Source organism: Euprymna scolopes, chromosome 6, assembly GCF_053919585.1.
Source record: "Euprymna scolopes isolate OS-2025 chromosome 6, ASM5391958v1, whole genome shotgun sequence".
NCBI lineage: Eukaryota > Metazoa > Mollusca > Cephalopoda > Sepiida > Sepiolidae > Euprymna > Euprymna scolopes.
Window position 1 is genome coordinate 11,558,434 of NC_136487.1, and position 14,315 is coordinate 11,572,748.

The 14,315-nt window shown below is 30.7% G+C and overlaps 1 protein-coding gene across 6 annotated transcripts in view; it reads left to right on the forward strand.

Annotated features, from left to right (window-relative positions):
- Positions 1 to 4,760, forward strand: part of LOC145277508 (leucine--tRNA ligase, mitochondrial-like) — an 83,974-nt gene extending 79,214 nt beyond the window's left edge. For all 6 annotated transcript variants that reach the window (XM_080128924.1, XM_080128921.1, XM_080128923.1 and 3 more), the window contains 2 exons: positions 3,848 to 3,916; positions 4,485 to 4,760. In XM_080128924.1, the coding sequence (XP_079985050.1) occupies positions 3,848 to 3,916; positions 4,485 to 4,718 (303 nt within the window). In that variant the 3' untranslated portion in view covers positions 4,719 to 4,760. The remainder of the gene's footprint in view (positions 1 to 3,847; positions 3,917 to 4,484) is intronic.
- Positions 4,761 to 14,315: the final 9,555 nt, after the last annotated feature.

The following is a 14,315-nucleotide window of genomic DNA, read 5'->3' on the forward strand; positions in this document are numbered from 1 at the left end:
TTAAACTCCTCGGCCTAAAGTTCACAGGAAACATGAGTTGGAAAAATTACATTGAGAGCATTGCAGAACCGCTGCGAAAAAGGTAGGTTTTCTCTACCATGCTAGAAAGCTACTAACGCCTGAAAGTATGCTGTACCTCTCTAGCATCCTTCTGCCTGTTCTACAAGTACTTTAACGGTGAATGTTCCGACGAACTGCAAGCACATGTACCCACTCTATGTAAATACCCCCGACAAACCCCGACAAGCACTAAAATCCCACCCCTTCACAGTAGAGATCCCTAGATGTAAGATAGCCTTCTACTCCAGTAGTTTCTTCCTCAGAACCGCTAGACTTTGGAATTCCCTTCCGGGTTCCTGCTTCTCCAACTGTACTGACATGCAGAAGTTCAAGTGTAACGTGAACCGACATCTTGCTGCCCAACTCCCCACATAGTACCCCTGTAGCTTGTGTCTCTAATAGTAGCCCCCTACATCAAAGTGGCAATGTGCCTTGTTTGGGGTGAAAATGTAATAAAAAAAATATCCAAAACTTACAACAATTCATCAAGTAGAACAATTGCTATTGTGTTTTTAGTAAAAAAAAAAAAATCTATGGCTGTAGGTTACAAATATCAGTAGCCATTAAAGAGGTGAAATGGGAGATAAGTATTTCTCCTGTATTCACAATCTTCAGAGTGTTCACACCTAAGGAAAATGCAATTTCCCCCAATTTTCCGTAAAAATTATTTTTAACTATAAATAATTTTTTACTCGATGAATTTCCGTAATTTTTCGATATATTTCTATTTTCGACATGATAATTAACTAAGTACTGTTGCTTTTTTTATGGCAAGTGCTCACCTGAGCTTCAGTCTATGCGTTCCCTCCCCTCACCTCGTAAAAGATTCATGACAAACACTCACCTAGCTACAACCACTGTCAGCAGTATTTACCTTACTCTCTCTCTCTATCTGTGTCTAAAACTAAACAAAAATTCTATGAACAATGCTTTTTTTTCCCATAACTACTCGTCTATGGAACATAATACTGCAGAACTGCTTTCCAGCTGACTATAATGTGGTCGTTTTCAAGTCCAGCATAAATAAATTCTTGTTGAGCCGTCCTAAATAATTTATACCCAGTTTCCACCATAACTGATTGTCACAGTGTTGTTTCACCTGACACTCATTAACCCTTATCCTTGAGTGGCTTTTGGGCTTTGATAAGCAGTGACTTTTATTTAAAACAATTTAAGTATGACAATTTAAAAAAATGGATCAGTCGACTATTTTAACAAGCACCGTTTTTATGAATTAATTTTCTACTTATCATTTTTCATAATTTTTGGATATGTTCATTACTGTGACATGACAATTAAGTAGATAACATTGGTTTTACTTGAAATTCAATTTTCGAATTTTGCTCTTATAGTGAAGAAGCACCAAAAATGCCTGACATGTTTGTTTTTCCATAAAAAGCAGAATTATTCACTTGTTTTTGCCCGGCCAACATGATGAAAATGATTTGGTTAAGTAACAACTTTCATCCTAGAACTAATGTCATAAACATTAACATGTTTTTATAATTTCTCCAAATTACGCAAAAATACTCAAGTCAGCCATTGTTACGTGCTTGAGTCTAGGGGTATTAAACATGCAACATATATTCAAAGAAACTAAAACTCAGAGTTTAAAGAAAAATAAAAAAAAGTATTGATTGTACATAAGAAAAAAGAAGCACAAAAGTATTTATAAATAATCAAAGGGAGATAAGTAAGTTCTTAATTCAGTCTAATTTATGTTTTGAAGAAAGACCAAGTGATTGAGAATTAAGGACAATATTCTTTGGTCAGAGAGACGGTCAGAAAAATGTTTATGATTTCCAAATATCCACTTTTTCTTTGAGGGTGCTTGTAATTGATTCCTTTTATAAGATTCCTTTTGACTGAATTTGAATCCCAGGAAATATTGGCCAGAATTAATCTACTCAGCGTCTGACAACCTGGAGCAGTGTAACGACTCAAACTGACTCACTAACGAGTTGATGCTACAAGTGTCTTTATATAGTTTTAGTGAATGGAAAGTTTCAGAAACACACCAAATTGAAACACCACAACTTAGAACATTCCAGAAACTCTCAAAAAAGAACATTTCCGTATTCTAATTTTAATGTAATGTTTTTAATAGTAATAATTATACACTTTTAATATTATTATAAGAAATTGTAATATCTTAATACTTTTATGGGGAAAATATCCCCTCATGACAGCCATAAGCAGTGGTCTGTATGAGCGCCATTTTTTATTTTTATATCTCAACTAGTAGTGCTACCTGGCATTGCCTGGGGCAAAAGTATAACATATTTATATTAAAACTCCTACATCTTTACCTCTCTCTATTTTTCTCTTTTTCACTCCTCTCTCATATTTCCCTTCCTCCTTACCTCAATCCCCTCTTTCTCCACCGCACATTTTTCTCAAGCTGATCATAAAGAAAACTGTCTGTTATGTAATAGATTCCTTGAAGAAGGAGTCCGCATTTTCTTTCCACAATTACTACATAGCAACACCAAAAAATTACTACATAGCGACACCAAAAAATTGCTACATAACAACAACAAAAAATGACTACATAGCAACACCAAAAAATGACTACATAGCAACACCAAAAAATGACTACATAGCAACACCAAAAAATTACTACATAACAACACCAAAAAATTACTACATAACAACACCAAAAAATTACTACATAACAACACCAAAAAATTACTACATAGCAACACCAAAAAATTACTACATAGCAACACCAAAAAATTGCTACATAACAACACCAAAACATTGCTACATAACAACACCAAAAAAATACTACATAACAACACCAAAAAAATACTACATAACAACACCAAAAAATTACTACATAACAACACCAAAAAATTACTACATAGCAACACCAAAAAATTACTACATAGCAACACCAAAAAATTACTACATAGCAACACCAAAAAATTACTACATAACAACACCAAAAAATTACTACATAGCGACACCAAAAAATTACTACATAACAACACCAAAAAATTACTACAAATATACCCGGTGAACCAAGTGCAAGAGATTCAAACAATTTCACTTAAAGGCATGGTCAGAATCTTAAAAGGATCTTTCGGTTGGAATATCTGAGTTAGCAGGTGAATGTTTAGCATCTAATAAGATGCCCTATCCCCAGCTTGGACAAATTGATAAGAAGAAGTTAAAAAAAAAAATTAAAAAAAAAACCTAACTTAAATGCCTACTGAGGAGAACTTGAATGCCTACAAGACACTATAATCAAATGTCTAAAATCTCTCTGTAGAAGCGTTTGTGAGGGCATGAGTATACTTTTTCCTACAAGTAAACGCTATCTAAAAATTCAAAATAACATAGTATTTGCAGCAAAAATAAGATCACATCAGTATGGCTAACCCACACTAGCTTTTATGAGGAATAGTGCACCTTTCCCAAGTGATGTTAACTCAATTAACAACACAAAGCTGGATACTCTACCAAACTAGATCAATTCTTGTTCTGGAATCCAGTAAGACAAAGAGACCACAGGAAAGGTACACTATAACATTGTTAATTGGTCAATTGGGGAGAGAAAACTTAATGTTTTTCACTTCTTTACAAACTCAACATTTGGGAATGTAAGAGAGAACTTTTATGGAACATTTGAATATCCATGCATCGCATATCGAGATCAAGTGTTAGCCCTAGGAAAGAGACTCTTGATTTCTGAGAAATTTGACTGAAGTAAAATGAAACGAAAGACAACTGTCCTTCATATAATTCGATTATCATTATTGTTTCATTTTTTTTTTTTTTTTAGGAGCAAAATGTTCTGCTTCAAAAGTGGCCAAAAATTGATGAAGATACACAACTTCCTCTTGTTGTAAAGGTAAATGTCTTTTTTATTATCATATTTTATTAAATGTTATTATTGTAGTTTCAGCTCATTAGCCTTGGAAGGTTAAATCCTGATTTCAGTCCTCTTCTGCCTAATGGTATGTCCGCACATGGGAAAGGCTTTAAGAGAAATGTGCTCCATACTTTTGTGAAAGTTAGCATTTTGTATTTACATTAACTGTAGAGGTGTTTTAAATGAAACTCACTTTTTCTTTTCATGCAATTTTGAGTAAAAAAGAATGTACATTTTTTTAATTCAGTATTTTTAGACCTTGATTTACTAATTATCATTGAAATAGTTTTAAAAAAAATGATAATACTTTTCCAAAGATTTTAAATTTTGATTTATTCAAGCAAGCAAATTTCAATGAATTTTGGTCTTTTTTTTTAAATCACCATGAAAATTCAGCCATCTAATTAAATCTTATCTTCAAGTAACTTTGATAAGTGATAATTTATTAGTTAAAAAAAAACAACAGAAATAGAACTCTTCAATATTATTTCTAACAGATGCTGTAGGGTTTATTTACATTTTTTGTTTCTTTTTTTCTTTCCCCTAGTATAATGGTGCTAATATTTTCACTACTTTGCTTCCGTGCAATGTCATAAACCAGTTGACAAAGACGTCTGCACTCCAGCATGCACTGGTAAACAAGCGAGTAGTTCATTGGACAAAAGATGTAGAACCTGATGATTTGGAATTCCTATTGCACAAGGACTATAGGGCAACTTTGTCTATCAGAAAAAAGACGCCACAAAAACAGAAAAAAGCCACAAGTGTAAATCTTATATAAAAGTTTAAAAAATAATAAAATATTACTTTTAATTTTTTTTTATCTTTTGTCTTATTTGTTTCTTTTTTTTGCATGGCTTGGTATAGGTACCTGACATTACCCGGGTGGGACATGGACAACAAAATAGAAGAGTTAAAAAGTGTGTGTAAAATCTTTTTTAAAACTTTTCTGTTTCTCCTTCCTCGTTCTCTCCTTTCTCCTCTCTTCCCCTCCCCTTCTTTTTACCCACCCCCTTTCTCTCATAAGTACATTTCACACCAATGTCAACACCTTTTCTCCCTTTTGTTGATCCCCGAAAAAATCCTCATCATCATCATCATCATTAGTTTAATATCCATTTTATGTTAAACTGAATATAATAATGATGATGATGATTCTTTGGGAGGTGGGTATCAACATTTAGAGCAAATTTTTATTTGTTTATTTATTTTTTGATGAGAGAGGGGTTAAATACTTGTGATTGAGGGGTGGGAATGAATATTAAAAAATAATGCATCCATATTCCGTCTGATCCAATGCTAAAGAAAGAATACATCATCTTGTGTAGTCTCTGACTTTTAAGTGGTCACATTCAAGCAAGCAACTACTGTTTATGTAATAGATGGCTCTCTAAATGCAAATATTTAATCTTACTGTTATAAAGTGTATCTGTAACCGAAACTATGACACAGTTCTAAAAAATGTCATATCATTTTATAAAATACAGAAGTGACTGATGCCACATCAATCTGATGGCACTAGAGGATCTGAAGAGATCTTGATATAAAATTAATTATGATAATCAATTATTCAATCAGTTTTTACTATATACTTTAATAACACAGAATACATGCTAAAACATGGGTCTCCAAACTACAGACCGTGGGCCAGACCTAGCCCACAAAAGTCTTTAATCCAGCCTGCAGAGCTATTATTGAAAACAAAAATATTTGGGAAAATTTGTTTAAATAGAAATGCATGAAAATAGTGTGGTGGTTTTTTTTTTTTTGTTCAGAAAATTATTTTAAAAAATGAGGTTTTGGAGAATCAGTTTCACTAAAAAACAAAACTAATAAGTAAAACAGTATAAAATATATTCAGGTCATTTTTTTTTTTTAAATTTTGATTTACGTAGCTCTAAAGAGTCATCAATATGGCCCCCGTTCAAAATAATAACACAAAATACATGCTAAAGCATTAGTTCTGGGATTGAGTTCCATTTGAAACTAATTCTATTATGATTCTTCTAATTAACCATGATTAACTGCACACATAATCTATCTTTCTGTCTCTTAACTCTCTCTATGTCTCTCTCACTCCTCTCATCCTATATCGATTCAATCACTCCAATACTTTTTAACCCTTATCCCTGAGTGGCTTCCGGGCCCCTTGATAAGTGGTGATCTCTGTGTAAAAAAAGAAAAAAAAAAAAATATATCTTTGTGAGAATTTAGAGAAAGAGTGACACTCACTTAACAAATAATTTACACACCAGAAACATGCATGTAAATTAGATAGCAAATATAGAGGTTTTTATTTCTATATCATGGATGATATAGAAATAAAGAAACTTAGGTTATAGTATAACATAGTCCATTAAAATGACATGTCAAGCAGCATTTTAAGCCATGACGTGAACATGATGTCACAGAGCCAAAATGCATGTATAGAATCTGAGATTGGAAGGAAAGAGAAGGAGAAAACAGAAAAAACGAATGGGAAGTTATATGATGGCTTTTCCTCATACCCCTTTGATTGAGAGCCCACTGTGTCTTGTCATATGTTAACAGTGAGTTGTATCTGGTGCCGTGTATTGACAGCCGGCTAATGTAGTAGTCAAAAAGAGAGAACATATTGGTGTTAAATGCATGTAGGCGACTGGTGTGTTAAAATAATAAAAATTAAAAAATCTTTGGATCTAAAAAGTTTGTGTTCTTTGCGACTGTCTCTACATACAACATTTGGGTCCATTAAAGAGAAAAACATTACAATAGTCAGGATTGTCTGCTGTTTTTGATTTTCAGCTTTGCTTTGTAGATGGGACAACAGTGACAAGCAACATATGGTCCCGTTCTGATTAATGATTATCTTCCTATCAAATAATGTGAAAGCCCTCCGCTCTCCTTATGTTAAGAATAATTTTCTTGTATGCTTGACCATGCCTAACTATCCAGCCAAATGAACAGCATTAAATCGGAAGTCAAAAAAAGGACACAATCTTGACTATAATGGAGACTTATTTTTATACAAGTAGAATTTCTCAACAAATATAGCACATTTATTTACTTATTTATTTGTGGATTGTTTTTTTTTAATTCCATTTTCACCCCAAACAAGGCACAGCATCACTTTGATGTAGGGGGCTACTATCGGGGCCATAAGTTACAGGGATACTATGTAGGGAGTTGAGCAGCAAGATGTCTGTTCACATTACACTTGAACTTCTGTATGTTAGTACAGCTGGGAAAGCAGGAACCCAAAAGGGAGTTCCAAAGTCTAGCAGTCCTGAGGAAGAAACTATTAGAGTAGAAGGCTTTCTTGCATCTATACTGTGTAGGGGTGGGATTTTGTTGTTTATCTGGTTTGTCGGGGGTTATTTACGTCAAGGCTTGTAGTTCGTTGAAGCATCCATCATTAAAATAAAATGAATAAAAAATAAAATAAAACAAATAATGACAAATTTTTGAGATAAGGTATGAATGTTTGTATTGTTTTGATTGTTCCCCAATAAAAAAAAACTTATTTTCTTAGAGTCGCTTCCCTTGCACTGTTTTTTATTAAAAAAAAAAACGAAAAAAAAAAGAAAAAACGAAAACACGGTTTTGTAAAACAATTTTTCACTAATATTGACAATTAACATAGATATTTGATTGAAATTGAATCATAGGAAAGTCTTAAAAAATATCCCAGTGACCCCTGAAAATTTGCCTTTTTTTTATAATTCATGGACATACCTTCAAACCCATGATCTGATTCTCGCAATGCAGAGCTAATTCCTTTTCCATAGTTTAAAAAAAAAATATGAATTTCACACTCGATAAAGGTCCAAGGTTTCATCAACCAAAACATTGTGCCAATAACAACCAAGATGAGAATAATTGTCCAAAACAATACAAAGAACGACAAATTTAAAACAAATTTTTTTCGCAAATTCTTTTTTAATATTTAAAGCTAAAAAGAATTGATTTAAAAAATTTATATATTTTTTTCAAAGAAAATTCAACATGCAACACATTGTTTTGTTTTCTGAATAATTTTTTTAATATAAATTATGAAGGAATATGTCAATTCACTTGCACATTTTTTTTTTAATCTTTGGAGAGGAAATGGTTTTAATGATTTTTAACTGATAAAGATCAACTATAATGGGAGGTAATTCGTTTCTCATTAATTAATGTTTGCGATGATGTTTTTTTTTGTGAAACTGGATGTACAGACAACTAAATTAATATTTAGATAGTAGAGCTTAGTCAAAACTTTTATGTAAAGAATACCGAGCAACTCCCAATTGCCTTGCTGGCTGGTGACTCAATACAAGGGAAAAATAACTTCACCTAAACGGATGTGAGTTGATAATAACAATTTAATGTTAATAAATCAATGACATACTGGAGAATAGTATTGGAAGGTCACCATTCACAGAACCTGCTGGCGTGAGAAATGCCTCAATGGAAAATTACTCACGGAGGATGCTTACGTAAGATTGGTAATTGACCAATAGGAACGAGCATAAGCATGATGGCCGCGATCTCCTATTGGCTGGACTGTACTCTACTCATTACCCATCTATAAAATGACATGCATGAGCAAATTTCAAGAGTTCGAGACAAGTAATAGAAATAGTCGAGAGCGTGAGTCTGGAACAAGCTTGCTTACTGCAAGCCGACAAAAGAATTCCCCAGGTTGGGGTATGTCAACTACGATCCTATGCAAGAATAGCTTCAATCTCACTAAGCCCTATAAGCCAACTGCACCCCCGTAACTGTAGCTGACAAGACTTCTCCACAACAAAGGAGAAAGAAAATGTATCTCATGAGGGGACAGAAGAAAGTGTATCTTCTAAAGAGAGAGGAAATAATGAGCTGGCATGCTGTTGATAATTCAATGAGACTCTTGCTGCTATTTTTTTTTTGTGTGTGTGTTGCTTTTGGAGTTGACACGCTTTAAATTGCAGGAACCTAGCATCAAGTCCAGGGATGTAGCTCGTACATCTAATCTAAATTACGTAGGCATGTGCCACTTCCTTTGACTTGGGAATATTGATTTTTTTCATCTCACGGACCATTCATACAGAGAGAGAAGGAGCCAGAAACGACCAAACCACCCCTGTCCTCATGCGGACCGATCATGGCCAACTATTGTAATGTGTGAGCTATTTAGGTGACCAGTATAGCTGTTAAACTCTGTCTTTACTTCAAAGGCTGTAAACGACAAAGTTCTCTCTGCTTCTCTCTCCTCTGATTTTGAGCGCGTGGTACAGTGGGGGAAGAGGTGGCTGGTTACTTTTAATGCATCTAAAACCAAGCTCCTATCTTTACATCATCAATGCTCTGACCCCCATCTGACATCAATTGAAATGGATGGCTCTCGTCTTGGGGAGGCTCCATGTTTTGACAAGCTTCTGGGTTTGACCTTTACTCCTGATCTAGAATGGAACACGTACATCAGGTCTGTTGCATTACTCTCAGAAAATACAACTCCAAGAAAAACATTACTCTTTGACATTGGTATCTTGTTTTCAACGTGATTGACCATCAGCAATCCCTGCTTTCTAGTATCGATTTGGGGAGAAAAATAAAAAAGAAAAATAAGGTTTTGATTTAGTGTAGTGGTCTCTATCAATTCACAAGTTTGATACCTCATTGTAACACAGCTTCCTATCCCAGTAGCTTCTTCCCAAGAACCACAAGCTTGTGAAACTCTGTTATTGGTTTTTCAGTTTTAAAAAAACTAATTTTTTGTGCTATCCAAAAAAATAGTAGATTTATCAAACCATATTTGTTTATTCAATATATTTCTCATTCAGTGGAATTTCCATGGGTTCTGCTAGTGAGTTATAATTTTACAACAATTTGGTTCAATTAATAATTCAATATTTCTGAATTTTTTTAGATAAGGGTTGGCAAATTGAATTATTTCGATTCTTTAGACTATTATTCTCGCCTTGATTGTTATTTTCACAACGTTTCAGCTGATGTAACCTCCAATTTTCTTTATCCTGGAGGTTAAAGGTTCAATTTGCAGTGCAGATGATACTAAAAATACAATTGTGAATTACTTAGGACCTCTATTCAGTCATGACTGATGGAACAAGAACATGCTACCCCCGTGAATTATATAAAAAATTCCATTCAAAATTCTGTACTCGAGTTCAACAAGATATATCTGAAGAAGGTCTGAAGTTACATCAGCCAAAACGTTGCGAGAGTAATACACAAGATGAGAACATTAATCTGAATAATCCAAATAATAAAGATTTAAGGATCAAAATGTATTGTAATAATTAAAATTTATTTTCAGTTTCATTTGAAAATAATAATAATTTAGTCTTAAAAAATTGGGTGGGAGGAGTAAAATAAAAGTAAAAATTTTCTTGGTAACATCTGTTGGTACAGTTTTTCTTTTGGTTTTCAAATAATGAGCATCTAATGCCTGATAAGGACCAGAATGGATTGAGAATGGTCAGAAAGTACTATAAGTCTGTCTCATTAACACTTATGTTGGAGTGGTTTTGACTTTGCTAAGTGGTGACTGATTCATACAAAAAGATGAAATAAAATTCTAATTGTCTTTTGTATAAAACTAGAGAGTCATAGATGGTAAAAGTCAATGTAAATTATTTTGAAGGAGATACAGTTGGGAAATTAGTCCCAAACAATTTTGTTTGGTTTACCTACTTATTTTGTGACCTATTTGCGTTAAAATAAATGTATATTTAATATGATATAAGCAATTTTAAGTTACCATAAATATCGATTCTAAGCAAAGTAGCCATCCTTTTTAGTTACAGTAAGTGAACAAGTAACTTAAACTAATTTATATCGCCAATACTAATGATTAATTTATTCTTTCCAAATTAACAGATTGTTTAATTTACCTCCTTTCTAGGCAGTTAGACACAAGGTCAAGTAAGGGTTTGATGAAAGTGTTTCTGTTAAATGAACACGATTCGAGCTTGATAAAAAGAGAAGATCTGTCTTGTGTACCATGTCAATAACTTTTGTCCATAAACACATACTAATTGAATGTAAAAATTTTGAAATGATAAGATCTCAGTTCTTCCAAGTAAACAACCTAGAAAATTATTTCAGCACTGTAAAATAAAAGATATATTAAATTTCGTAAAAGCAATTGGACTGTACTGGAAAATCTCCAAATACAATAATGACCATCCCTATATTTCAAAACAAAAAGGTCTCACAAACCAGAAACACATCTACAATCGCCTCATCTTATGTTCGTCTCATAATAAATATAGCATCAGTGATCCAGGCATAAAATCAAAACTTCATACAAGCAGATTTAAAAAACAAAAACAAAAACTTTTTGGCGGTAAAATGACGCTAGAGTAGTTGATGAAGCTGTTAAACACCCAACAAACAAACAAACAAAAACCCAGGTTTTCAGTCGATGTTGTTAACCACTTAGCCACTGTACGTTATATATTATTGCATTCTACAAAAACAACTTAGTTCTTTTATTCTACAATTTTAAGGTATTTTTAGTTGATGTTTATCTGAATAAGTTTCAATACATCAGCCAATAAAATTTATAAGAGCTTATCTTCGCATGAACTATAGGACCAACTTCTATAATATTTTCTAATAAAAGCATTGTCAAATGAAAGAAAAACAAAGCCCTTTTATAAATAAAAATGATATCTATTTAAGTGACATATACCATCGGGTGTAGATTGCCATAAGTTAAAGCTGTGTCATCACAATGAAGGAAGTAATAAAGTAAGAGAGTATTTTCTGGGAGCGATATATCCAAAAGTGAAGATAGCCTTGCTCAGCTGTTCAGTGAACCGAGGCGAGAGAGAGGATGTTTTTCTTTGTAGGTTTGGTTAAAATTGATATGTCCTAGAGTCTGATTGATCAAAGTCTTATTCCAACATTGAAAACAAATTTATTGAGTCTGTGGTGCTGCTCCTGGCTACATATAGTTTATTTTTGGAAAGTGTGAAGAACAGTGCTAACAATTGTAGATATGTAGGCAAATTGGTGAATAAAAAGATTAATAAAAACATGACGGGTAACCAGGTAGTAAGATTTTGTGAATCACATGAGAAAACATGAAGTAATAAACAAAATATATTTTTATATCAACAATTTTACAATAATGTAAAATATGCTTTGAAAGTCTAAAGTTTGTTGAGAAGTTTTAAAGTTCTTGAATAAGAAATAGACAAAGTTTGTTTCAAAGTTCGTTTGCGTGTTTGTATATTGTGATGTCCAGGAGGAACTTTGACTTTCTGTTCATGAAGCGACTGTTTTATTGGCTTGTAGAATTTCACACTGGATTATTATATTCACGTATAGGTGTTACATTTTGAGGTCTGGAAGTATTTGCATTTGTTGAAAATTCTTTGATTTATGACCTTCATTTTAAATCTTTGTAGCTTTCGAAAGTGATGGAGAGAGTGAATCCCAATGAAGCTGAGAAAAAAAAAGGGTAACAATTAAAACCGCTTGTTTTTCAGGGTTCATCAATAAAGAAGTGAAAAAGGAAAGAAAAAGAAAGAGTAAGCCGAATGAACAAAGAAAGAAAAGGAGTGTCTTATTATGTTTGGTCGTTTCACATATCAATGTATAATCTAACACGTCTTCATTGACATGTTCACTAACATGTATATAATATGTATATAACATGTATATAACATGCATATAATATGTATATAACATGCATATAATATGTATATAACATGCATATAATATGCATATAATATGCATATAACATGCATATAATATGTATATAATATTTATATAACATGCATATATGTATATAACATGTATATAATATGTATATAATATGTATATAACATGCATATATGTATATAATAAATATACACCATGTTTATAATATATATATAATATGTATATAACATGCATATAATATGCATATAACATGCATAAAATATGTATATAACATGTATATAACATGCATATAACATGTATATAATATGTATATAACATGCATATAATATATATATAATAGGTATATAATATATATAATATGTATATAATATGTATATAATATGCATATAATATGTATATAATATGTATATAACATGCATATAATATGTATATAACATGTATATAACATGCATATAATATGTATATAACATGTATATAATATGCATATAAAATGTATATAACATGTATATAACATGTATATAATATGTATATAACATGTATATAATATGTATATAACATGCATATAACATGTATATAATATGTATATAACATGTATATAATATGTATATAACATGTATATAATATGTATGTAACATGCATATATGTATATAACATGTATATAATATGCATATAACATGCATATAACATGTATATAATATGTATATAATATAGATATAATATGTATATAATATGCATATAATATGTATAGAGCATGAATATAACATGTATATAATATGTATATAACATGCATATAATATGTATATATGTATATAACATGCATATAATATGTATATATTATGTATATAATATGTATATAATATGTATATAACATACATATAATATGTATATAACATGTATATAATATGTATATAATATGTATATAATATATATATAATATGTATATGATATATATATATAATATGCATATAATATGTATATAACATGCATAGATAATGGATATAACATGCATATAATATGTATATAATATGTTTATAATATATATATAATATGTATATAATATGCATATAATATATATAAAATATGTATATAATATATAACATGCATATAATATGTATATAACATGTATATAATATGTATACAACATGCATATAATATGTATATAATATATATACACCATGTTTATAATATATATATATAAGAGGTATATAATATGTATATAATATGTATATAACATGCATATATGTATATAATATGCATATAATATGTATATATTATGTATATAACATGCATATAATCTATATATAATATATATAACATGCATATAATATGTATATAATATATATAACATGTATATAATATGTATATAACATGCATATAATATATATAATATGTATATAATATATATATAACATGCATATAATATATAAATAATATGTATATAATATATATATAACATGCATATAATATGCATATAATATATATAACATGTATATAATGTGTATATAACATGCATATTATATATATAATATGTATATAGTATATATAACATGCATATAATATATATAATATGTATATAATATATATGTATAGTATGCATATAATATATATATAACATGTATATAATATGTATATAACATGCATATAATATATATATAATATGTATATAATATATATACAATATGCATATAATATATATACAATATGTATATAATATATATATAATATGTATATAATATATGTA